Raw genomic sequence first — 27,819 nt, 5'->3', positions numbered from 1 at the left:
CCAGTTTTTTCACAGGCCTAGGAACCCTGAGAAATGATAGAATTTTACTGTTTTTGTAAATGTAAATGGAATTTTCTGAAATTCATTGTTTTCCAAGCTAAGTTACGCGTTCTTTACATCAATTGTTTTATCTACCATTAGTTGCCTCAGTTTGTTTTCAATTTCCATCTCACTATATATATAAAAACATCATACTCGGTCCAGAGCAGCAACTGCTTTAAAAAAGGAAGATAAAACCTGACTAGCAAGAAATAAAGGAAAACATCAAAGAGCATTACTTTTTGTCCAAAATAGAAACATGAGAGAAACTGACACTCGCATGAATCTGAAAGAATGATTTAGAAGGGAATAGCAAGAAGCTTACAACGCATTATCATCATCTCTCAACAACATTGACCAAACCTCTCACAAAACCGAAAGAAAGATAATCACACTAGACAAAAAAATGACAACAAAAGATCATTACATCTACAATATACGGCAAAAATTCACTTGCGACACGTGCTAGGCAGCTGAATTTCATGGAAATGGCTTCTGCATCTAATTAAAGCCGTCTAGAAAATGAAACCAATCCTACATATTCACGCTGGCACCACATCCATGACGAACCACGTTTTTACATACAAATCAAAAATTAAAAAAAGCTAAAGAGGTAAGATGTCCGCTACTCTGTCTTGTGCATCTACAGGCATTTCCCTTCCTGGGACGTTGATCTTTAAAAGATTCCCGAACCTGTAAAAACAAGTAATGGGTTATTCAATAAAAATATTAATTTGCATTCCGACCAAAATAAAACGACAAGTCATAGCAACCCACTCTGTTGGTGTAAACATGTTCTCATGCTCTGTGATGAAAGCAAGCAAGGCCTGCATTCGACCAAGATAATATTGAATTTAGTATTTGCAGTACAAAGGTTTATTAATAGAAACAAACTATGGTTCAGCTGACTTGCCTCAAATGGCATATTTAATAGTTCATAATAGGTTCGGACATGATCTAATCTTTGCTGTACAAATTCACTATCAATTGATGGAATAGCTGCGAGGGCCTGTAGTGACAATATTGCAAGGAATTCATATCAAAATTGGCAAGTTGTATTTTAAACACAAGTCAACTTTAGAGATGACGACCATCTCCTGGTATAGAATCAATTCCCAACAGGGGTTCTCAACTGCATAAGATACAAAAGTTCACCTGTTCTAATGCAATTGAATTTCGACATATCTGTTGCACCCCAAAAAGGTTAATTGATTTCATGTCAGCCAAAGCCTAACAAGACAATATTATTTCCAATATTAGTGCACAAGGGAACAAGTATTGAATAAGGGGGATCACATCTAAAATTTTCAGGAAAAACAGATTCAAACCTTGATAGATGCACTTGCAGCAATACTGCAAATTCCACCAAATATGTAAGTTCGCTTTATCGGTGCAACAAAAGGTGCCATTTCCTCATCTCTACGTGTTATCTGATACAAAGATGGGAAAAGATTAAAATTTAATTCCAGGAGAACAGCATATATAGAAAAATATCAACGAATTTTAGGTTTGGATCCTTTCCAAAAAAATTCTCATATGCTTTCAGAATTGCCACACATCCTCGGGAGAAAATAATTAGATCAAAATGCAAGAAAGCAAACAAAAGATGTCTCATCCTTTTTCTTCCATTATTGATCTTCTGCAATGCATTTCTGCACTAAACCAATTTCAGGGAGCACCTGAGGTTCCCTCTTTCAGTTTCCAACAACCTGGCTTCTCGGATATTGTTTGCAAAATGCAGCTCATATTTTGTATATCTATATCAAGTAGTAGTCTGCTGTATATACACAGCTTCATACACAAGTGTGCAATATATCTATGCACGATATCGCACTTGCTTATACAGGGAAATGTGGAAAAATAAAATTAGACTGTTCAATATTATGACAATAGAGAACTAAGCAACCTTTGTAATGCAGTGAGCAGACTACAAAAGAATGCACATTCAAGTGCTAAAATAAAATCTTTCATCATTTGCAGAGTCCATAGTCCACAAGGCCCATAATTTTCAAATGCTTATCATTATTAGACTTGTTAATAAATACCAGAATGCTATGTTGCAGTTAAATGAAATAGGATCCTCCATTGAAGTGCCTTGCCAAAGCACCAACATAAAGATATAGAAAAGACAAAATGATTCATGGTCCTTGTAACAATATTTAAATATATAGTAACGAATGTGAATCAGTATGCATTCCTGAATCTAATAAAGCAGAAAACCTCCAAAACATCTAAGAATACCATAAACTAGATTCTTTATTGTGGTAGCATATAAAATCAACATACCAGTAGCACCATCTACCAAAATAACACATATACTCTACATCCAAATCTTTGTCATTATAACAAGACTCCAGATCCCAATAGTACTTTTGCTGCCTATCATATCTAGATTTACAATTGTGGTATAGATGCGGTTTTCCACCCACAATGTTGATCCAAAAAGAGGAATGAAGAATACCACTTAGCTTTCTAGGGGTTTAAGGCCTAGAAGAATCTACAAATGCAATCAAATTTGTTTCCTAATCATGCAGACAGTTGTTAACATGTAAACATGTTTGACATTCAGCCACAGAACTAATACAGATAAAAACAGAAAAAATTAAGTAGTCATGCAAATGCGTATATTGATCCTTTGGCTCTCAAACACTGCATATCCCAATCTGGCTAGAATACATCATCAATAGATTGTCACAAAAGCTGTAGATTGCCACCTGTGCAGTGAGTGAAATGATGAAGTCATCTGGTTCTTCTGCATCTTGGTCTTCCAAGTACTCTCTGTTTGTCATTTCCTGTTTGAAGATATTTCCAATGCACAATTAATTTAAAAGATCTTGCTACCAACATATTCAAAGAATTCAGTTTATACACATTTTCCAAACCTGCATATGGAAAATAGTTTCCAACTGCATCTCTACACGCAAAACCTTCAGGCAGTCAATTGCCAGTTTTCTATAGTCTTCTGCAAATGCTGCAAGATTCTTGCCCTTATTTGATGTTATTAGGGTTGTTTGCTCAAGCCTGCATGTTTTGTCAAAAGTTTGCTTCATATAAGCTATTACACAATTTTCATTAGAGATTCTGCTTTAATTTTTCAAACTTGCAGAAACAATTGCTTCAAATGAAGACAAGGCATAAAATAAGCCCCTTCCCATGCATCTTGTTCATGATTGCAAAAAAGAGCATGTGAAAGCATAAAATATAATGAAAATCAAAGTACAATATAGAAGGCATATATCTGATGATGTTATTGTCTTGGCTTCATACAGAAACAGAGATTTGCTATTATTTGGAAAGAAATCCTATTTCGAAAAAGATTAACTGGAACATGGGTTGTTGAAAGCCTAGGGAAATTTGTATTTGGAGCCCAGACAAACAAAAGAAAAAAATTAATTTCAGATTATCAAACAAGATCAGGCATTGTAGCACAGTTAATCCCAACTAGTTGTTAAAGTCCATTTTCAAAAGTAGGCAACTTCACTGAAAAGGTCGAGTGGGAAAAGGCCACCCCATCATGTAGATGGTACCTGGACACTTCTAATTGAAGAACAATAAAATGACGAGATAACAGTGCCACCGACACAGGAAGCTCAAATTATCCAGAAGATCACAAGGGATATATATTATCTAACAAAAAAGTCAAAATAATTATACCATCTGAAAATGCAAAAATTATGTTCATTTCTTTTAAGCTAGCACTATCAGTTCATATCAATTAAATTCTGCGAAGGAAGATGAGAAGAATCCAGCATAAATTTATGTAACCATATAAACTTGCCTTTGAATTGAATCTGCAACATATTCCAATGAATCACTAAGGGATGCTAGCAAAATTAGTTTGTTATCATCGCGAATTAGATTTTCCTGCACATATAAAAGATAAGGTGTAATCCAAGTACTCCCAGTCTAATAAATATCTAGTAAGAATCTATGAACTAAAACTTCAGCTGAAACCTAAAATCTACCAGAGCTCATGACAGAATAGAATTAAAATTTTCAAAAATAACAATGACATCTTTAATGAGTTCAATTAAGCAGAAGGCTGGCAATTCCCCCCCCCCCCCCCCCCCCCCCCACAAAAGCGCTTCATCACTCTTTAGGGATGAGAGAAAAGAAGCGAGAAGTCATAACAAATAGCAAAATAAAATTATGTACCTACCTGCTTGATAGGCCGCAAATTCAAGAACAACTCACTCAGTTCCAATTCAATCTCAGAAGATTCAGCATCTGATGCATCATTCACCATATCTGACTGACCAAGTGAATTAGGCAAACGTGAGCTTGCTGGATCAAGTCGCATCAATTTCTCAATATCGTGCCTTCCAATCAACATGTAGCTCTGCTTCTCAAGAACTGCCTGAAACATGACCAACAAAAAACTATATATATTGACCGATACTATGCATGAATGAAAGAGAGAATATTTGGCATAGGCTCATAGCATATAGAGGCAAAGACCACCAGTAGACAATACGATTTTTCAGTAACACTAATGACAAGGCAGGATATAAAAACTCCATATGCATTCCAAAATTGAGTATTATATTCTATTTCTCTATTATTCCCCCCCCCCCCCCCCAATATTATTTTCACCAAGAGACTCCTACTCTTGTTAGGCTCCAAAAAAGTCAAGTTGTGCCGAGCTTTAGTTTACTATGGCTTAGGTTGTTTATGAAATGAGTTTTGAAGTCAAACTCAGGCTTAGCTCATTTATTAAACGAGTTGGGCTAAGACAAGCAAAAATCAAGTGAAACTGAAAGGAGTAGTCATCCCAATTCAATCTAGGCTCTGTAGGTTAAATATTCAAGAATTTTCTGCTACTTCCCGACTGTACTGAACTTATATTGAAGCTGTAGACCAGATATTACCACTAGCAAGAATTTGAGCCTCGTTTCCTCACAATTTGATATCTCAATAAAATAAAATAACATCAAGGATCTCACATTATGATTCACAAGCACAACAATGATACTCACTAAAATAAAACCAATGTCATCAACACAAGCATTCAACAGATAGAGAGAAAAATAACATCTGGACTAATGCATTCAAAAATCAGGAATAAAATCAACTGTATAAATGATATATTACAAAAACACCATTGGAAGCAAAAATAAAATACTAAACCAGAAGTAGAGACGTACACATGAATATAGACAAACAAATCCCAACCACATCTAGGCTAGAACTTAACCTGTAAATCTATTGCACCTATCAATGTTCATATGGTCAATGCATCATCAATGTATCTAGTAAATAAAAATAAGCTGGAGCCACTTAATTAAGAAACAGAAGCAAAGGAAGCATGTTAAGAAAACCCTAGAAGCTAAAACTTGAAAGGAGAAAGTTCCTCCATAGTATGAGGAACTCATTAAGGGGAACATATCCAAGAAAAAGGAGTTGTTATCCTGATGAGAACATAGATGATACAGACAGTTACCTTGCTGAAAAATATGTGATAGAATTTCAACAAATTTACATTAACAAAAACTATCCATTAGGGCCTGTTTGGTATCAATCCTGTTTCCTGTCTTATTGTTGCTGTCGGGTAATAATATTCTGGTAAATGGGTGAAGAAAGCAAGCAATTCATTGGTTGCACCAACATATTTTTCTCTTATAACATATCATGTAACAAAAATAAACAGATTTTAATAATATGATTTTATTGACAATTGATTAACAAAAACCAAAAATAACAGCAACTCCAAATGTTTTCATAGGTAAATTGCTAATAAAACAAATTAAACAATACATAGGAAAAGTATAATCATAAATTACGTAAGAGAAGTTACCAAACATTCTCCTAACTAAATAGATAGGAAAAGCGAAACTCCATACCTCCATGTATGATGTCCGGCATCTTTCATATGTTCGTTCAAGGAAAGTTTGCACATATTTCACAACGTCACTAGAAAATTTTGGCATTGCTTGGGCCCAACCAAGAACCTAGAGTAAATGACAATTGTAAATTAGATATCCAGAATTGCATAAATGTGTGAACTAAAAGTAATTGATATAGCATGCTAAAGTCATTCCATGACGTACAAAAACTTTACTGCCAAAATCTCATCAAATCCCAAGTATGCAATAAGCTGCATTATTCAAAAGGACTGACTGGAAAAATAATACTTGCCTCTTTTGCCAAGAAATCTATTGCCAAAAGTCCCTGCAATACAGGTCGACCCTTCTCAATTGAAGAAGTATAAGCAGTAGCAGTGTGTGCCCTTGGGCGAAATGCAGCAGGACCTGCAGTAGTACTTTATGTAACTAAATTTTGAAGAGCAGAAAAACTGAGAAAATCTTAACCACCAAGTAATTTAACCCAAATTCAGTTGACATTCAATGATCCCTAGAACTGATCATGAAGCATCCAAAATGCATTATCTGAAAACTGACACGCTGGTAAATTCTTCAATTTAAATATCTTTTACACATTAATAAAGTTTGTGAAATTTTCAGATGTTTATGTAGCTTTTCAATTCCAGCTTCCAATCTTAAAATTTGAAAAAGAAAGAGCTTATTGTGTTAAAACATTTCCATGCTGACAAATAAAAACACTGATATGTCTACATTCAAAATGCATTATCTGCATACAAAATGCTTCTTGATTCTTCATTTTGAATTTCTTTTTCACGTTAATAAAGTTTGTGAAAATGTTCAGATGTTAATGTAGCTTTTCAATTCCAGCTTCTAATCTTACAATTTGAAAAAGAAAGAGCACACTGTGTTAAACCATTTTCATGCCAACAAACAAAAGATGTCCTCAACACTGATTGTCTACATGTCACTGACAATGTAAGTCTTGATGGTTGCATGTCTGTCACAGTTATGCAAGAATTTTCTAGTTTCAATCATAGTGCAATACCTTTATTCCATGAGACCAACTAGAGTAAGAATCCTACATGGTTTAGAAAGGGAACCCTATATTGGATGTATCTGACACTCAATGCATGAGATAAAAGAATAAAAGATGAGTTTAGCCATTTGACTAAAAGCATTTCTTTCTACTTGATAAAGAGTTGTATATATTAAACAGCCAAAAAAAAGAAAAGATTCATAGAGTATGGAACTTTCTTGATATGGCTTGCTGAACACCCTTCCGGTAGTCCACAAACATAGTTGGAAGAAAGTGGTCCTTTATAAAGTTCTCCATAAATGCTAGCAATCCATCGTTTCTGCAGATTATTGTTGAAAATATAAAATCACATTTAAGATTTAAAGAGATCCCATAACAGGAAAAAGGAAGAGAGGAAGTGAATAAATTAAATTATGATCAGAATCATGCAAATAAACAGTTAAAAATATACAAGATTACAATTGCCACTTTACATCAATCATATAACCAGCTCGAAAAACAAAACAATAAACATAAAATTCATTCACAATTGTAGGGAGTTGGATTCTTAAGCTGAAACAAGAAAAAAAAGGAATAAAGAACATTTTGAAAAATTTGTCATTCTATAACACATGTATGGTTGATTCAACTTTAAGGAATGCATCAATAGGTAAGGCACAGTGTAGGGAAGCCACCAAGGTGTATAGACACTGCAGTACTTAGCATCAAAAACATATTCATCTTGTGAAACTAACAAATTAACTAGAATCATCCACCAGAGCTATTTTATTGACTATACATTTGAGTTGGATAAGTTGCATAAGTGAGTAACCAATATGAGAAAAGTGCACTATTATCAACTTATAGATGACAAATTCTTTGGGCTCACAAAGGCAAACAAGGACAGTAGAATATAATGGGCCATTGTGAATTTGAAGATACTGGTATTTATGGACAAAAAAGTAGCTCCATGAAGCACATTAATACTAAGCACCAGCCACACAAGCCTACAAGGGGTAAGTACAGGGCTTTGCAATTGTTGGGACCATACTTGTTTTCTTCTTTTTCCTCCTCTCCTCCTTCTTCCTTTGACATAATTACTGGGTCAGAAGCGTCTCCTTCAAAAAGTATTTTCAGAAATTTGGAATAAACCACCCAATATACTCAATAAGATCTATTTTAACAAATAAAGATCCTATCAGATTTCTCCTAAACACAAAATAGAACCAAGGTCCTTTCCAGAACCACACAACGCTTCACCTCAATATTCTCTGGCATAAAATATCAGCAATAAATCTCTCAAAAATTAGCACTAACCTTCATGTTTATAATCCTATGATGGACCTCAGTGATAGTCAATTCTAAAATTTAAATATTCTCACATATTGTGGTTAAACTGTTTATCATGAGAACAAGTTATACACAAGAATTACAAAAATGATAGGATTTTTTGACGACAGAGAAAATAGCTTGCCTTGGAATGAACCTATGAACCTATAGAAATCATTACAGCAAGATCCTAGGCGCTCATGGTTATTTTGGCCAATTGATTGTTGCCAAATGCAGTTAGCTCAAGTGAAGGTTTTTTCTGTTTCAGCTCTTAAATGGATATTACTACAGGCACCTTCTTAATTCCAGAATTTCGTATCACAACTCCTCTGCCATGAGAGAGAGAGAGAGAGAGAGAGACAGAGCACTGTCCTTGGAGAGTATCATGTTATGCAACTAAATAGCTAAACTGAAAAAAGAGACATCCCAGATCCAAGAACAACAGGCATCTCAATGCAGGAGGATTTTTAAATTGCAGGCTTTACGAAAAGTCAGATGCATATAATCCTTCCTGGTGTATGGATTATAGAATTCAAAGGTTCCATAGCCTGGAACCTATTTTGAAATTTGCACCACTACAGATCAGAATCCCCAAACTTTTTTTCTAGATAAGTTACTTTAAGTACTACTTACCACAGTAACCTTAGGCATATCTCTTGAGCTAAAAAATACCCTACTCTAGGTTATATGACATGAAGCAGCCTTGACAGTTGCATTATTTTGTAATTCAAACTGAAAACAACTCAAAACAAACAGCATAGGTGCCTAATTTGCTATTTCTTTTAAAAAAGATATTTAGAAATTGAACTGCCTTTGACAACCGTGTGATGGGAACACATTACGTTATAGCTTGCTCGCAAATAATAAAAGGCATAACTCAAACCAAAAAGGGGCATGGATGATCCTTTTTGGTTCATGTTGTTCTGTACGTAATTAAGTTACCAGTTAAAGATACTTCTTTAAGCACAAGATAATGCATTATCATAAAAAGAAAAAAAAAAAAAAAAAAAAAAAAGAAAGAAAGAAAGAAAGAAAGAAGGAAGAGAGGAGAGATTTTAGCATTTATTTCCTCAAATGTTCAACCGTTCTGTCTAATACTCAAGAAGCAACTCCTTGAGTAAAAAATTCACCCTTTTTGTATTTCTGCTGATATATTGATGATTTTTATATCAATAACTCAAATTTCAGAAACCATCCTAACTAGACAAGCAGTCAATAAAAAAAAAAAGAAAAAAAAAATCAAAACAGTAGAAAATACAATTTTGACACAGATAAAATATATATATTAAACCAAATAATGCTAATTGCACCATCATGCGAACAATAATGTGTAATTGTTGAAAATAAAGATCTTAAGCACTCGTTTTTTCCCTTTTAACACCTCCACATAATTTGACACCCATAACTACTTTCCAATCACGAGCATATGAAAGATGATAAAGAATAAAAAGAGTAAAAAGGACCCCAAGCTCACCCGAGTTGTGAATACTTTTTTGGCAGCATTGAAGCAACCTTATCTGTAAACTATAGAGAAATGCAAATTAGAAATGGCCAAGTAAAAAAGAAGGCCTGAACAAAGTTTCAGCCAGAATCTGGGGCAATTTCAAACCTGAACGACGGGCCGGTATACAGACGCTGCTAGATATAAGCCTTGCTCAGGCAAAACAGTAGCAGACCCATAACCTTCTTGTAAGACATTTGGACCCTTCCTACTCCAGCCTTGGCGAATGAGATCAACATCTAAATAATGGATAATATGGTCAACCATAGAAATAAAAAACTCAGAAGGAAAGCCAGAACCCAAATAATTCTGAGAATTTAAAAAATATGTATACTATGTAAATACACATGGCAAGACTGCAACCTAGTTGAAGCCCCAAATAATTCTGAGAATTTAAAAAATATGTATACTGCATAAATACACATGGCAAGACTGCAACCTAGTTGAAGCATCTTAAGAAGCAGAGTAAAGAACACAAGACTTAGCCGCATGCATGTTTAAATTTCAAACCTTGACACATGAATACAGTACTCAGTAGGACAAACAACTTTGTGCACCCTTCCTTATGAAGTAACAAAGCAAAACAAAAATCCAATACAACAATCCAGAAGATCAATAATGCAGCCAGATTCACTTATAAGCTAGCAAAGTTGAAAGACACTAATGCACGTACAACTGACAGCATAACAGTTGGGAATTCTTCAAACTTGTATCATCATTTAATTTCATCGTGGTTTTTCTAATACCATCCTCCCCCAGTAATCATCCTGCACAGGGGCGATCTAAATATTATTAACCTTTATTTAATTTGCCAAAGCCACTCTTATGACTATGGCCTGCACACTGCTTGAGACTGTCAATGTTACTGCAGACAAGGGCCAGTAACTTATGCTTAAAACAAGTGAATTAGCCTTACAATGGTTTTGTAACAAAGTAAATATTCATCTCATTCAACTGACAACAATTAATTCTAAAATCAATTTTAAAAAAAAAAAAAAACTCAAAAACAAAAATAAATGCCAATTTCTTTATAAAGAAAAACCAATCCAGATAGTATTGTGATAGTACAGAATTCAGCATACCCTGGTTATGAACCGATACACTAGCATCTGTGAACCGAAAAGCAAAGCTAAGACCATCTTCTGAACCATCCCTGTCACTCAACAGAATTAGCACAGGACCATTACATAATTTTGCTTAAAAAAATCATTGTTGATTACCTTCTGTCAGTGTTTTAACATATTCAGAAAACAAGGGATGGCAAGAAAATAAAAAAAATTATGAAAATATAAAGCACAGCAGAACCATATAAGAAAAAAGTTCTTACTTCTTTTCCTTGGAAGGAACCTTGCTTGCAAGTCTAGCAGTTTGAACAGCAGCATCTGCAGATGCAGCTTCAGGAGTTGCTCGCAGAATTTCACATATAAGTTGTTGGCATTCACTCTTTGGCACAAAGTATGAAAAAAAAGCATTCAACCTAACTTGAATGAAGCTTACCAGAAAACATTGTCCACAGGCACTTTCAAGAATTGAAACCTAATATTTGGAAATGAAATCAAGCATCAAAATGCAACAAGTTACCTGCAAAACCGTCAAGGAAGAGCCAATGCTGTAGCCTCCAGTAACTTGAGATGATTCAGAGTCAGGGTTCCAATTTACATCTGTTGCCATTGACTTTGGTGTGTTCATCTCAACATTCTGAGCAGATTTCAACTCCAGCAACTCTCCAACCACAACATGATTTTCTAACCATCACAGGGCTTAAGTATGAGTTCTGATTTCAAAAATTAACACAATGTCAAGTTCAATATCTTACCAAATATTCGAACTACAGTGTCCAAAATTGAATCAAGAAGCTCCTTTGTAGCAGCCTGTGCTTTTCCTGCAGGAGCCATCACTGGTGATACAGGGCTTACTGACAATAAAGTTGCTGACAAGGGTATCCCATTCTGACGCTTCTTTTTCGGCAACTGATAGCTTTCTAACTGTCCTTTCACATAATGAAGACCTGAGGTAGCAGTTTGGGCAGGCTGACAAATACCAGACCTTGAAGAGTTGACCAGCTCGGCATGAGCTTTTATCTTTGAAGTGATAATGTCATGAATTGTGGGTCGCAATCTCTGGCTGTTAAAGAAGAAAAGCAAAGAATTTATGCATATTCTTCAAATATAAATCAGATAAAAACGAAAAATATATATGTTAATAGAGGCAACTTAATATTATAGTTCATACAAAAACAATATTTTTACGTTATTCCACAACTTTGTATATTATACAAACAAAACACAAACCAAAACTTGGGTTTCATCTCTTATCCATGTATATCAACCAAGTCTAATGTCAACTTAATAAGACTATATTTTTTCTAATATTATTTGGGAGTGGATAGGATTTATCCTTTGAGTATAACTTTGAAATTGACCTGCTTATGAACAAAATTGTAGAAAGGTATAAAAGCCCATCCACAAATATATGTGCATTACAAACCACCACACCACACCACAAACATAGGCATTATGAATGAATTCATTCAATATTTGGAAACTTGATTGCTAAGTGAGAAGTAGAATTTTATGCCTGAAAATAATTCTCAACTGCAAACCCTTTTTTTGTTATGATAAGTAGTCAATGAGCATTAAAATAAGGACACAGTAGACAGAGAAACTAGACAGGTAATGAAACCTGATCATTTTCTTTTTCCTTTTTCAAGGGGATAAATAGGAAACATAATTTTTTACTTGGAAATGAATTTCATAATCTGTCAAAAGATTCAGTTTTTCATGTTACTATACTTTTTGAAGACGTGAAAGAGTGGAGAAGAAGAACAAAACAATAAACAAACCATTGTTTCCAATAACAGCAGTTGCAGGACAGCCATTATGTAGTAATTTTTTTGGCCTACTATTATATGTATGTCACAGATAGTTTTAGGGTGGTTATCACAACTGAAATGGACTACTACAGCCATTATGCCTGTTATGGGACATTGCATTTTTGCTTACACTCAATACAGCAGCTACAGCCATCCACAAGATATATACCCCTCATTTCCACAAGCCACTTTTTTTAAGAAATTAATTGTGGCTCTGGTAGAGATAATTACAGTATGGCCACAGCAATCCAACCTCAATTTTCTTGAAAAAATTAATATCCATGGATATCCCAAGGCTATATCCAAATGAGAATTGTATGACTAAATATAAAACTGAGCCGGAGAACCTCTCTACAAGAATCCAAACATCTTTCAGACAAATAGGATTTTATAACATTAAATAGATAACCAACCATATCATTGCACCGGCAGCTGCAACTTTGCCTAGCATGCAGAGGCACTCAACCATTGTCTGCAAATACTTCACATGAAGTGGAGCATCACTCTTTTTAATTGTTTCCTGCATTATGTATTAGATCCAGCCTGTCATCCCAGAAAAAAAAAAGAAGAAAGAGAGGAACACCACATGGACCATAAAGCAAACCAATGTACGATGTGATACAGTATCATACAATAAATTCATCAGGAGTTGAATTTGAAAGCCAACGGGGTACTTTGCCATCACTGCCATTTACCCTCATTGTTCCATGTCCATCCAAGTTTGCATCATCATGTGCTTCTAAAGTACCCTCCTCATCATGGCCATCAAATGATGAACTGAGAAGGGAAGTCAGATATTAAGTAGGAAATAAAAATATAGCAAAGAATAATCAAATAAACACTTACGTCTTTTTAGCATATTCATGCATGCTAGCAAAATATAAGATGGTAAATATTTTCCAGATTAATGGTGTAAATGTAAATAACAGAAAATGAAAAGAATTCTTGGAAAACAATCACATAACTGAAAACTAATTAACCGGAAAGAAACTGACAGAACCATTAAAGGGTTTTCTTCAAACTAAAATAACCAGTAAAGGACCTTCCAAGTTCCAAATGACATGAATTACAATATTGTAGTGCATATGAGCCCTAACTATTGGCTCAACTGTTTAAAGCAAACTCCACCTATGTGAGCCTAGCACAGAATAGTAGGTCCTAAGCCCGGGGAAAGGAGTGGTACAGTAGGTTGATGACCAGAGTAAAACTAATCAAACCACATTATGTATCCTTTGATTATATAAAACACAGTTGTGATGTGCCCACACTAGGCACGTGCTACATCAACATCTGGTGTAGTTAGAGCAAAGGGTTCCATCACATCGCTGCCTAGGTGTAAACGAGTATGAGCAAGGGTCCTCACATCAAGGACGCGTGTAGGTAAAGAAGCTAGTCCCACCATATCGATGCCCAGATGTGGTATTAGATAGGAAAGGTTTCCCTTATCTTAATGGACAAATGCAGGTAAAGAAGCTAGCCGAAGAGAACTGTTTTCAGTTGGGAAGTTCGAATATAGGTATGTTGACAGGTAGTCAACAGAGTTAGTAGAAACTTTAGAGAGGAGAAAGGTTGCTCTTACGTGTTTGCAAGAGAATAAGTGGAAAGGGAAAAAGACTCGAGAAATTGGTAATATAGGATATAAGCTATGGTATTGTTGTTTGGAAAACAATAGAAACGGACTGGGAATGGTAGAAAAGAGACTCAAAGATAAAGTGGTGGGTGAGAGAATTTGAGATAGGATTATCTCCTTAAGAATAATATTGGGAAAACAGAGATTCAACTTTGTTAGTGCCTATGCACCCCAAGTGGGATTAGATGGAGCATCTAAATTTAAGTCCTGGGAAGATATGGGTGTTTTAATGCAAGGGATCCTAACTTAATAAGTAGAGATAGTAGAGATAGTAGAGGCTTTGACAGAGTACATGATGGTTATGGCTATGGCAAGGGGACTTGGATTTTGCATTGGCTTATGATATAGTTTTGGCTAACACTTTCTTCAAAAAAAGGAAGTCATACTTACTGGAAGAAATGATAAGTATATGCATAAAGATTGCAAAGTCATACCAGGAGAGGCCCTAACCACCCAATGTAGAATAGTGGTATTGGATGTGAAGAGTAAGATTGGTACAAAAATGGAGAGTTTAAGGGAACCAAGAATTAGGTGGTGGACAATGAAAACACAAACCAATAGCTTTTAAGGACAAGCTATTGAAGGAGAATATATGGAACCTAAAAGCTAATGCAGAGGACCTATGAGAAGAGATGCGGGTTGCAAAGAAAGTGGCAAGTGAAGCGCTTGGTGTGTCCAAAGAATTAGGGCCTTGACCACAAGATTCCTGGTGGTGGAATGAAAAGGTACAAGTCATTAAAGCAAAACGAGAGTGGTATAGAAAGTTACCAAAAGCATCAAGCGAGAAAGCCTATGAAGAATATAATAGAGCAAACAAAGAAGCTAAAAGAGCGGTAAGCAATGTAAAGCATTTGCAGACTTGTACCAAAAACTGGAACCAAAGAGGGGGAGAAGCATATGTACAAGCTTGAACAATAGGGAGTGAGAGAGAGAGAGAGAGAGCAAGGACTTGAGCTAAGTTATTGAAGATATTTCCTAGCAGATATTAACAAGAGATAAAGAGATCAAAGAGAGATGGAGGTACTATTTCGACCAGTTATTTAACACAAGCCACGAGGACTTTATGGACCTTCATACCTTAGCAATGGAAAGAAACCTTAGCTACACTTGTAGGATTAGGCCTAATGAAGTCAAGAAGGCCTTGAAACATATGAAGGTTGGAAAAGTATGAAGCCGAATGGTATTTCTATAGAGGTCTAGAAGAGTCTTGAGGAAGTGGGAGTTACTCGGTTGACCAAGTTATTCGATGTTATCCAAAGAAAAAGAAAGATGTCAAATGAGTGGAGGAAGAGCACTTTGATATAGATATACAAGAACAAAAGAGATATTCAAAGTTGTAAGCACTACCATGGTATTAAACTTATGAGTCACACAATGAAGCTTTCGGAAAGAGTAATAGCACATAGACTCAGAGGCATTACAAAGGTTTCAGAGAACCATTTTGGATTTATGCCTGTAGATCTACAACGGAAGCTATTTTCCTTCTAAGAAGGTCAGTGTATTGAAGAAAGAAGAAGCATGTATATATGGTATTAATTGACCTATAAAAAGCTTAGGACGAAGTGTTGAAGAAAGTACTATGGTTGGTATTAGAGAAAAAAAGGAGCAATTAGAGATATGTATGAAAAAATGCATTCACAAGTGTGAAAACAGTTGAAGGGGTTACAAAGGAGTTCCCCATAACTGTTGGGCTGTATCAAAGAACTGCTCTAGACCAATATCTATTTACTCTAGTAATGGATGAGTTAACCAGTGATATTCAAGATGATGTCCCTTGATGCATGTTATTCGCAGATGATATTTTCCTAATTGATGAAACTAGTGAGAGACTAAACCAAAAGTCAAAATTATGGAGGAGAACTCTTGAGAATAAGGGTTTTCTGCTTACCAAAAGTAAAGATGAAATACATGCATTGTGCATTTGGCTTAAGGAAGAAGCAAGAAAACGAGGTTAGATTGCACGAAACGGTGGTGCCCAAATGCAATCAATTCAATACCTAGGCTTTATGCTTCAAATGGGGGTGTCTCATAGATGAAGATGTTACTCATAGAATTCAAGTGGGATGGATAAAATGGCGAGGTGCTACAAGTGTACTATGTGATAGGAAGATATCTAACAAGGTGAAACAGAAGTGCCACAAGACGATGGTGAGTCCGGAAATGCTATATGGGAATGAATGTTGGGCACCAAATGCGCAACATGTTCATAATATTCATATTATGAAGATGCCAATATAGAGATGGATATGTGGTCACACAAGGTTGAACAATAATAGAAATAATCGTATTAGACAAAAGGTTTAAGTAGCAAATGATGCAGGAGCATCCAAGACTAATTAAGAAGTTTTCTTTTTAGTTTCCTTCTTCGTTTAGGATTCCTAATTAAATTAAAGAATGTTAATTAATCAGGAATAATTTTCATTTTTCCTTCTTTATTTAGAATTTAGCTAAACAAGAATACTATTCAGTCTAGGAGTATTAGCTAATTAGGTCTTGAGATTGATGAAGTCAAGGATGTAAACCCTTTTCACGAAGCTGGACCCACAAATCGAGCAGCACGAGGTCAATTGGAAGGGTTTCCACTGCACGCCCTTGATTTGAATGGTGAAGGGATGAAGATTGAAGTAATTGATCTTCATGGAAAGTTACATGTAGCAGATTATTTAGATTGGGGAATAACAACATTGATGGGTGTTGAAGACCCTAACGAGAGTGAAAATGAGAAAGAATTCTCATGTTTTAATACTCAAAACAATGAATGCAGCAACAAGGTTCTTATGGAACCAATCTATGATGAGGAAGAACAAGAAATTGACATGGTAGTAATCCTAGGAGAAAGTATTGTTATTCAACATGTTCTTACTACACCTAAAATAGAACAACAAGAAGATTGAAACATCAAAGGTGAAAAAACAAAGGAAGATCTTTGTTCTTTAGAAAAGTATTTGCTTGTGGATATTAAATATTAGATCGCCAAAAATAAATTATTTGATGCAAGTATCCCATGAAGTTGAAATACATCTTCAAGCAAGAAGGCAGTGCAAATAAGTAAAATCTTTGTGTTGAACCAACTTTGCTTACTCGGAAAAAAGGTAGATTATTTGAATGCGGCTTGTGATGTTGTTTGCTCTTGCAAAAGCCTTAAGCACGTGGTATTCTAAGGAGAAGTTTAAACAAATTGATCCTATTCTCATGGCTGAAATATCTAAACTTTTCTTGTCGGAGCTGAGTTCTTTTCAAACCCGAGGAGAATGATGCAGGAGCATCCAAGACTAATTAAGAAGTTATCTTTTATTTTCCTTCTTTATTTAGGATTCTTAATTAAATAAAACTATGTTAATTTATAGGAATAATTTTCAGTTTTCCTTCTTTATTTAGGATTAGCTAAATGGGAATACTTTTTAGTCTAGGAGTATTAGCTAAATAGTAATACTTTTCAGTACAGAATTAGAGCTTATCCTAAATAATATACATAGGACAGCAGCAATTAGTTATGTTCGTTTTTTCCTCTATGAATTCAGAATTTTAATTCTAAGGCCATGTTTAGTACAAAACGAGGAACGTAGTAGGTAATGGAACGGAATGGGGAATAGAATTCTTATTCATGTATTTAGTATACAATGAATAGAAAGGAATGGAAGGAAAAATTAATGACTAAAATACCCTTTGTTTTAATAAAAGAAAGAAAAAGTGGAATATACAAATGGTAAAAGATAAAGGACATATATGGCATTTCAAAATATATTTATATGGAATTGGGATTCTTAGGGGGTAGCTAAGATTCCAATTCCTTAATTTATTCCATAATCCATTGCCAATTCCAAGGTTTAATTGCTACTAAACAAGTTAATTGGGAATATAAATACCATTCCTATTCCTATTCCATATACTAAACATGGCCTAAAGGTTTCTTTGAAACCAGTTATGTTATTTTGTTCCAACCAAAATACCATATTCTGGTCAAATTTTGAGATTTAATTGCCATATATTCTTCCCTTGTGTCAGCAGAAGTTGGAGATAAAATGAGAGAAGGATGTCTGAGATGGTATGGTCATGTGTTACATACACCCTCACATGCACCGATTCATAAATGTGACACTTTGGTTATAAGGAGTGCTAAAAAGAGAAGTAGACCAAGTACCATATGGCTGGAAGTTGTAACAAAGGATCTACAGTCTTTGAATATGAATGAAGATTTAGTTAGGGATAGGTCAGAATGGAGACAAAAGAATTCAAATAGGAGCCAAATTTAATTGTTGTTGCATGTTTTATGCTTTGTTCTATTGATTAATATAGCAAATGATTTTAAAATTTCTCTTTCAAATTTTTACCATATAAAGTATCTCAAAAAACCTTTCACACTTTTATATTTTTCTTTTAATTGCTATTATTTTGAACATAGCAGATATTGGAACAAAGGATTCATATAGTCGACCCCAACTAGTTTGGGACCAAGATTTAGTTATTGTTGTTGTTGTATTACAAGATATTTAGCAAGCATAGAAGGCTTCAAGAAAGAATACAGACTCAGTTCAAGATTGACAAATCAAACTAATTTATGAAAATGTAAACTATGGAAAGTCAAAAGTACTAAGAACCAGATAAAGAACAGGTATAAAGGAATCTTACACTCCATCAACAGAACCTGCTTTGTATGATCCGTCCATCAATCCATGATTGTCACCTTTCATTAATCTAGTTCTGCGAGACAGTGATTGTGAGTTACTCATTGTAAATGCAACAGCTGTGGTGGTTGGCAATTCATCATCTCTCTCATTCAAGCTTGAGGCAACTGAGCTGCAGAAAACAATTAGAGTAATCACATATAAATTCAACAAAATATTTTTAAATGTAGCACGCCCTAGTATTTGAAATATCTACTATTCTAGTGACGTGAACAATTACAACAACAAGAGAAGCTTTATTTAAAATGTCATGAGTTTTAATTAACAATGTAACTATATAACCAGAATGAGCATAACTTGGAATAGTTTGCCAACCCACAACCCCAGGATAGAAAAATTTTTCATGACAAACAAACAGATCAATAAAACCAATATTCCTACAACATAGAACACCAGTAAGAGTTCAAGCAAAACTTCTATCAAGTACAAAGAAGAAAAAGCAAAAAAGAGGGGAGAATAGGCTACCTATATTCTCCTTTGTTGTAAAGATGTGCATGCAAATCCTCCAAAATTTTATAGAAGAGAACTCCTCGCAACTTTGTCAGCTCAGATCGAACATCTTGAAGAGCGCCGACCTGGGGAAATTTGATCGCACTAGTATTATACATGCATGATAATTAAGTTCTCCAATTTTCCTAAAATAGATTTAACAGATGGGGTTATGTCAATATAAAAGCACAAGTAACAAGTAAATTGAAACAATTAAATTTCTATAACCCCTCAGGCTTCACCGAATGCATGTGCTGACTGGTAATTCAATCTTCATGGATAGGATGATGTTGCCAGACAGAAAATCAAATAATATCTAGGGATATATTAGTAATTCACACTTAAGATGTTGAATGATACAACTGGTATTGAACATTGAAATCAACAGTATAGAATTGGTGTGGTAATGTATTGATTGAAACTTGATACAAATAAAGTTATAATGTCTTAGGTACCGGCTACCTAAGAATTAATGTTAAAGAAAAGTAAATATAACTTTAACCCAAACCAAATAGAAAATTAAGGGACAGCTCATCCAATGAGAATTAGGCAGGATGCAAACAAACATACTGTTTGAAGACCCTCTCGCTCAAGCATCAGTGCTGACTGGACATGTACTTGAACTGCTGCATAGAACTGCTTTTCAGCGATGAGTTTCTCAATACGAGAAGGAACCTAAGTCACCAAGAAAGGAAAAGGGAAAAAAACAAAGTTACTTCAAATCCAAATCTAGGACATTAAAATAGTAAAAAACATGAGCAAGTACAATTACAGAAAAGGGCAGGTTACAATTGGGGAATATGGGAAAACATATATTTCTACCTTATGTAAAAAAAAATTTGCTTAAACAGATCACCTAGTGAATCAAATCCACATTATGCAGGGAGATTGAACATGAATTTCAACACACCTTAGCTATGCTCTCAATTTGATCTAAAACTGAGATTATATGCCGCAACGTAACAGACCGATACCATAACTGATGCAACTGCTTGCTTCGGGCACCAAGGCGCTTCTTTGCTTCAGCCAAATCAACCTTTAGTGTAGAAATACTTTCTGCAGATTCACTAAATAGACGCAAGATCTGAGGGGAAATAGTAGAAAATGAGAATCCAAGATATAGGAATCAGCTAGTTTCCTCAAATTTCAAAGAAAGAAGCCAACATGTTCAGGGTTTTTCACAAGCATAGGTTATAATGAATACAAATGGTCCAAATAGATACTTAAGCTGTCAAAAGTCATGACAAAAATTATAACATGCACAGTTAACATTTTCACTAACTTCATTTGAACCCCTTGACACCTCCATCAATTAGATTCTCACTTTTTACCAAAGGCCTTAATCAGGAATTTATATCATGATAAGACACTTTACGAAGAATAAAAAAAAAATGAATAATTAGAAATATATTTGAGAAGAGTTTCAAGAACAAAAAAGAAATACGTTTGAGAAAATAGAAGATACACTTAATGATTCTTAAAGAAAGAATAAAAATGAGCCAAACCTCATAAAAATGCCAATTACATATGAAGAATTTAAATGTCAAGAACAATGGTAGACCATAAGCTATCTCAAAGCTAGAAGCTCAAGTCTCTCACCATAAGACATGTATTTATTCTTCTCGCACTCTACAAACTCGGGAAAGAAAAAAAAAAGCACAGCCGGTCAGCTCTTCTAACTGTGCCAAAAGACCCTCTAATGTTAACAGGAAGACTCTTGGCTTTTTGTAATTTGCATACTTAGGAAACCCATCACCTGATTAGACTTGGGAACAGGAGACACCCCACACTGCCATAAAATCTCAGATGGGAAGCCCGACTTTCAGTCCCTACTTCCAGCGTATGTTAATAGAACTTAAATCTAAAAGCTTGGAATTAAACCTCTCAGGCTAACCATGCAAATGATTAAATAGTATGGAAAATAGCAACTTCTGATAAGAAATCACTTTTAAAGGCATGATCACCACTATAACACCTTAGCAGGCAAATTGGTCCGGCACATATTCAATAGAAAATTAGCTCAACCGTCCACTACAGAGAGAAAAACAGAAGTCTGTGAAGGCACTTTACAAGCACGTCCTACTCCATTTTATATATATATAATAAATAAATAATGCTATTCTCAAAATTGAGACCATATCCCCTCAAAATTCAATTTCAAAGTAAGCCTCAACAATATAAACCTGTAGTTGAGAAAAGGCCCAGCTTAGGAATAAGGCAAAAAATGGTTCTGAAAGTATTTAAAAGTATTTAAACGGAAATGTGCTACTCCTAATGTTACTGTCCTTGTTTGGAAAGCTGCTTGGGAGAAGATTATGATATTTGACAATTTGCCTAAAAGAGGTCAAACTTTGGTCAATAGGAGCTATCTCTGCAACATTCATTTCATTGTCTGAGATGTATTTGGCTTCAAATCCTTAAGGATTAGATTACTAACTCTCAGAAGTTTTTCTGTTGCTGCAAAGTCTATTTAAAATGGATTTAAGCCTAGTGGTAACATGGAAAAGCAAAAAAAAAAAAAAAAAAAAAAAAATTTAAGGTTTAATCATTCTGTATCTTGATGAGCAGAAAAGAAGAGACTTTAGGAGGTATGCCATTGTCATTAAGGATTATAAATATACGATAAACTTTGGGTTCATTAGTCAGCAATTTAGGATAACATAATTCCATCATTTTTCTAAGTAAGATAATTTTCATATCCAACATAGGCCACCACTCCAAATCTGTCCTTTTATAGCATTTATTATCTTTGGTTCTCAAACGAAAAGCTAGAGATAAAATTTCATTGACTTCAACATGTTTTACATGAAGATAAGTATGCATAGCTTTAGATTAAGACAATTTAAATAAATAAATAAATAAATAAGTTAAGAGGTTAACTAATTAACTTTCATATTCATTTCTCTGTAGGTAAAAGAGGTAAATTATCAAGAATTATAGATTTCTATTTTAGCTAATCCTAAGAAGAGCAAGAGTAATCAACTTGTCACTTGGCTTTTATCATGGAGCTTAAGAAGCTATTACTAATACAAAGAGATTAGCTGAAATTTTGTTACTGTAGTTGCATCTACTTTTCATAGAATATTTTGGAACCAAAAATCATAAGATTTTATTAGTGAGTTCTGAGCTCAATGGATAACATTACCAAAAACAGAAAAAGCCAATGACATGTGTTGTTAGCATCTCCAAACATGGTAAGAAAATCCAATTACAATTTTCAAAATATAATTAGTTAATGATGCGAACAGCATGTGTTCCACCACACAAAGCATATGAATTTTTTATTTTTAAGAACACACTAATCAATAACTAATACATTTAGAAAAGAACAAGCAGAAAAAAGGAAAAGCGGATACAGTGATGCAAGACATTGATAAACAAATTCAGAAAAGTTGAACAAAGACTTGTTACTAAAATTAATCAAGAAGAAGAATTTTAAGATACCTGAGAATAATTTTGAATTGCTTTGTTGAAGCCACCATGATAAGCATGCACAACTTCATCCACAACCTCCTCAACAACATCGCTTTGTTCCTTCAAAATTCGGACTTCACCTTCACGATCTTTAGATGTCAAAATATGTACAACATGAGGCAATGAGTCAAAGCGTGAAGTAGCTGCAGCCCAACTCTCATCAATCCTTGAAAGCTCGTCCCTCAAATACTGCAATTTACCAAAGAAACAGAAAAGGAAAATTGACAAAACAAGAAGGAATAAGAACTCTAAAAACCAAGTTTACATAGCTCATATAGTAATTTAAAGTACCCAGATGGGATGAAAACTCATACCCCACTTTTCGATACAAAGTAGATAAATTCCAAGTTACTCTTCTAGAATAACTCCCAAGAAAATACCACAAATTTATGCCTCAAAACTTACTAAATAGTACAAACTCTTGATTTGCGATAACCGAGAATTTTCACCTATGTCATCTTGCCTTTTTCTAAAATTTTCTGAAAGCCTCTATTGAGGAGACTCTTAAATCATGTAGAGCTTTGATTAAAGAAAACAACACTTTCTTATTATGGCTCCGCAAGGGATGTCAACATCAAGTTCTCCTAGAAAAGATGCATATGACAAAGCCAAATATTGATCTCCTTAAAGAGATTTTTACAAAATATATAATATATTATTGATTCCATGTCGGTTTTAAACCCAAGCAACAAGACTATTGTTGGTTTGAACCCAATTCTAATTAAAATCTAAACCACTGAACCGGGGCATACAAAATATCACTTCCATTAAACTCTAATAAGAAATTCTATCAAAAGAGCCTACCTCTTTATCAGGAGGAACTGGTAATCCATCAAAAATCCCCATTTGCTCTAACTTCCACATTAATAACCGTTCGGAAACAAGCTCATTCCCGCAAACAACTTTGTTGCTTCTCTTTGGCTAACGATACGGTCTAAAATCAAAGCTAGAAGAGACACAAATGGGCTGCAAAAATTGAAAAGCAAAATGAACAAATAAACATCATAAACTTCATTAAAAAAGAGACTATTCAACCGTTACATTTCTTCCATAGCTTCAATTAAACCTATTTCTGCCATTATCAGCGATCCAGATCGCCCGTTCCCTAACGCCGGTGCGTTTATGATTCACAACGTTGAATTGGTTGATCATATTTTTCAAAGAACAACAAATCAATAATTTCAGAAGGAAAATATTACCGAATTCTATGCTTTGAACTCTTGAGTTGAAGAATTGATGCAGATTCGCGAAAATGAATTTGATTCTTGAAATCCGAGACTTGTTTTTGAGTGTTGAATCTTCGCTAAATCTTCTAATACCTCTGTTGATTTGTTTTTCTCAGAGTTGATATAATTGAAGAATTGATTGATTAGAGCGAGAAAGAGTGTGTACAGAGAAAAGAAAAGTAAACAAAACAAATCCGTTTGTTAAGGATATGAAGAAAATGTATAAAAAATGAAAATTAAAAATGTATATATACGTACATATATATGTATATATGTATGTATAAATCTTTTTTTAGAGGAAATGAAACTGTAAATTACATTAAATGAATTTTACTTTCTGAGTGCATTTTAATTTATTAAAGTGAGACACGTCTCAAGCTTTGATCTACTTACTTTAAAGTAAATTACTCCTTTCATCCTATGATTAAATTTTAATTTTTACTTTATTCTTTTCTATAATATTTTTAGGTTAGTATTTTATTAAAATTAAATAATCACATTATTGAAATCAACCAAATTATAATTTTACTTGTCAAATAAACAAGTCAATTGGCTAATGTACAAATAGAAAGTTATAAGTGATATTTTAATTTTATTTATATTAAGATTTAATTAATAGTAACATAGTAATTTGACTAATATATTTGCTGGTAATAAACATATTAAATAAAGACAAAATAATAAGTTTTAAATATTATTCACTTCTAAAAAATGAAGCAAGAGAATAATTTGTGAAAGATGAAAAATGAAAATAGGACAAAATATATGAAAAATAAGAAATAATAATTATTATATATATTTATTGAATAATACAATGTCTCATAGATAAATACTATTACGATAATGAAATAAATCAATATTTATCATACACATCCAGTAAATTAACTAATGTAAGATGTAAAGTATGGCGTTTTCTTTTATAAAATTGATTTAGTGCATTCATTTTTTTTTTTTACTAACTCCTCTTATTTTATAAATTTTGTTTTGTTAAAAAAAATTTTTATATAAAAAAATTTAGAATAATTAATGAATGTGTCTAGTGATGAATGGATAATTTAGAATTTTTTATTTGTTATTATTTTATATTTCAATGTATTAATTATGATATTAATATTTACTATGTATAAACTATTGCTTTAATTTGTAATAAAGTAAAAATTATTTTAAATGTTGGCTTCGTGGTTTGAATTTAATTAATCATTTTTTTAATACAATTGTTATGACATTAAGGGTATGTTCGGCGAAATTAGTTGTTGTAGTAGGTGCTGTCTATTTTATTAGCATTTAACTATTAGCTGCTTTAGTAGTAATAGCTTTTCATTAAACGTGATGAGCTAAATGTTACATGAGTTAATTTTTCACAAAACGTTATCATAATCTCTAAAAATCAGTTCAAATGCTATATTACCGAATAGTTTTTTAATCAGCATTTTGAGTTTTGGTCAATAAAAAATAAGTTATTTAAAAAGTTGTTGTCCAACAAGGTTTTAAGATTTATAATTCACTTTGTGACATAAATATAAGCTTAATTTTTAAGCAATATTTAGCATTTTAATCAGTAAAAAATAACTATTTAAAAAGTAGTTGTCTGACAAGATTTAATATTTATAATTCACTTTGCAACATAAATATAAGCTCACTTTGCATTTTCACTTGTCCCATATAAAAATATTCTTATATAATAATGATTTTACATTTGTCCTAATATAAGGTTTACCCAAAATAAAATCATTGCTATATATCAATGAGGATATCTAATCTTCTAAAACCTTAGTTTTTACTTTTTACTATAGATTAAGTGAAAGTTGTGCTTCTAGAATTTCACTTTCTACTTTAGGTTCATCCATATCTATTGTTGTATGAAGTTCCTTCTCATTGATAAATTATTTTAACTGTAAAATATAAAATTTTAAAACCTGGTGGTTTTAAGCTTTTGTTGAATTGCAGCAACAATGAGCTCCTGCCATTTAGCTAATGAGCATCCATCTCAATTAGAGTGTTTGGTTTAAACACGACAGTTCTGTATATTTTATAAAGCAATCAGCGAATAACGTCTTCACTTATTAGCAAATATCTATTTTGAGTCTGATATTAAGGAGTAGGGTCATGTCCCTCCTAATCTTATATATGTTGCTCTATTTTTAGATTTACAACAGTGAACAACTTTCCTTAAAAAAAAAAAAACATTGTAATATATTATCATTAAGGCTAAAAAAAAAAAAAAAATCGAGGCACAGTCCTCTAAAATATCAGTTGTTTATATCATATTTTGATTTTTATGGGCTATGGGCTTAAATTAATTAACTAATGGGCCTGTAAACTAATTGATCGTTCTACGGTAAAACGGTGTACCGACCGCCGAGAATAAACAAATGGCGCAGGAAACTTGTAAAAAATAAGAGCGTTTGGAATAGTATTTAGTGTTTTAATTGAGTTAAAATATTTTTTTAATTAATTATTGTCTTCGGTAATGTCAATCTAGCATAATGTTTAGAGTTTGAATTGAATGTTTCATGAAATGTTATCTTTATTAATGTTTAGTGTTTTATAAAATTTTTTATAATGCATATGCCCATTATTTGTTTTTGCCTTGCTTGCTATGACTTTACCCTTTTTTGTTTTTTTTTTATACTAAACAATTAATCAAATTCTTATTTTTACATAACACTTTAATTTTAAACCGCTACATAAATAAATAATTATTAACAGTTAATATCTAACCGCTGAAAGCTACTGTAATAGCTAATATCTATTAGAACTGCTAAAATTGCCTAACATGCTCCAAAGCTAAACATTAGATGATTTAATTTTTATAAAACACAACTTTAACTTTCAAAGACTAATTCAAATGCTATGTTACCGAACATTATAAAAAAAAATGCTAAAAGCTACTAGAAAAGTTGTTGCGAACTCAGTATCTCTCTCTCTTTTTAAGTTGTTTTCAAGTATATTTTTCTTTAAATTTTTCTGGATAAATTATTCTTTTTAAATACTACAGTATTTTTCATTATTTCTCAATATAAAAAAAAATAGTTCAATAAATTTTTATAACACAAGTATTTATATGTTAAAAAATAATAAAAATAACAATATATGAAATTCAAAAATTAAATCTATGAAGATAATAAAAATTCATATCATACGTATATTTTTACTAATAAAAGTTATATTTCACGTATAATTATATTTTTTTAGAGAATAACCACATTTTTTTAATTGATAATGATGTAGAATTTTGGAATAATTTTGATGCTCATAATTTCATATTAGTTAAAAATAATTATAAAATTAATAATAGCAATATTTAAAATAGATCTAATTGAGAAAGGCATATTAGTATAAAATAAATTGCAAATACACAGTTTTTCCTAAGTCAAGAGTTGAAGTTACAATAATATAAATCATATTATTTTAATAGTGATAATATTATATTATTTTAATATATAGTTAGCTTATTTATAATATTAAAGAGAAAAAGAAATTATTTTTTGTTAGACAGGAGAAAAAATATTTTAGTTCGCGTTCTTAGAAAAAATAATATTTGAAAACTTTAATTCACCCATAAAAATAATAAAAATGGTATATAAAAATATGCTGATATGGCATCAGGAGTTACAAACACGTTATTCAACTGATGAAGCACATCCCTCCTTTATATCTAATCAGCAGAGTGTCAAATGTTCCATTCAACAACATTTGTTCCTGTAATCTTCACTTTTCATATTTTCCTCGTAAGA

At 33.1% G+C, this 27,819-nt stretch overlaps 1 protein-coding gene across 1 annotated transcript; it reads right to left on the bottom strand.

Moving 5' to 3' along the window:
- Positions 1 to 320: 320 nt before the first annotated feature.
- On the bottom strand, positions 321 to 24,282 carry SEC8 (subunit of exocyst complex 8). Its single transcript, XM_012223061.4, has 27 exons — positions 24,056 to 24,282; positions 23,661 to 23,822; positions 22,827 to 23,045; positions 20,293 to 20,466; positions 19,953 to 20,057; positions 19,359 to 19,468; positions 18,838 to 19,005; positions 13,211 to 13,355; positions 12,992 to 13,098; positions 11,523 to 11,830; positions 11,288 to 11,451; positions 11,034 to 11,149; positions 10,789 to 10,859; positions 9,815 to 9,945; positions 9,680 to 9,729; positions 7,116 to 7,216; positions 6,175 to 6,287; positions 5,880 to 5,987; positions 4,199 to 4,396; positions 3,818 to 3,903; positions 2,922 to 3,060; positions 2,754 to 2,831; positions 1,368 to 1,469; positions 1,195 to 1,269; positions 953 to 1,048; positions 817 to 866; positions 321 to 732 (listed from the first exon to the last, which is right to left on the bottom strand). The coding sequence occupies exons 2-27, from the start codon at positions 23,718 to 23,720 to the stop codon at positions 645 to 647; spliced, it is 3,162 nt and encodes a 1,053-aa protein (XP_012078451.1). The 5' UTR covers positions 23,721 to 23,822; positions 24,056 to 24,282; the 3' UTR covers positions 321 to 644.
- Between the last annotated feature and the right edge of the window lie 3,537 nt (positions 24,283 to 27,819).

The sequence above is a fragment of the Jatropha curcas genome, chromosome 5 (assembly GCF_041381405.1).
Source record: "Jatropha curcas cultivar XTBG-Jc1 chromosome 5, XTBG_Jcur_1.0, whole genome shotgun sequence".
Taxonomy (NCBI): Eukaryota; Viridiplantae; Streptophyta; class Magnoliopsida; order Malpighiales; family Euphorbiaceae; genus Jatropha; species Jatropha curcas.
This window is presented reverse-complemented; position numbering and strand designations above follow the sequence as displayed.

Bases quoted from the DNA above. Each gene is read 5' to 3' on its own strand.
- SEC8 (XM_012223061.4), bottom strand. From the start codon at position 23,720: ATGTGGAAGTTAGAGCAAATGGGGATTTTTGATGGATTACCAGTTCCT. The intron at 6,288-7,115 runs GAAAGTTCCATA...GTACTACTGCAG, and splicing joins TGTTCAGCAAGCCATATCAA to GTCCTGCTGCATTTCGCCCA. The intron at 1,270-1,367 runs GTTTGAATCTGT...TTGTCTTGTTAG, and splicing joins CTGCAAGTGCATCTATCAAG to GCTTTGGCTGACATGAAATC.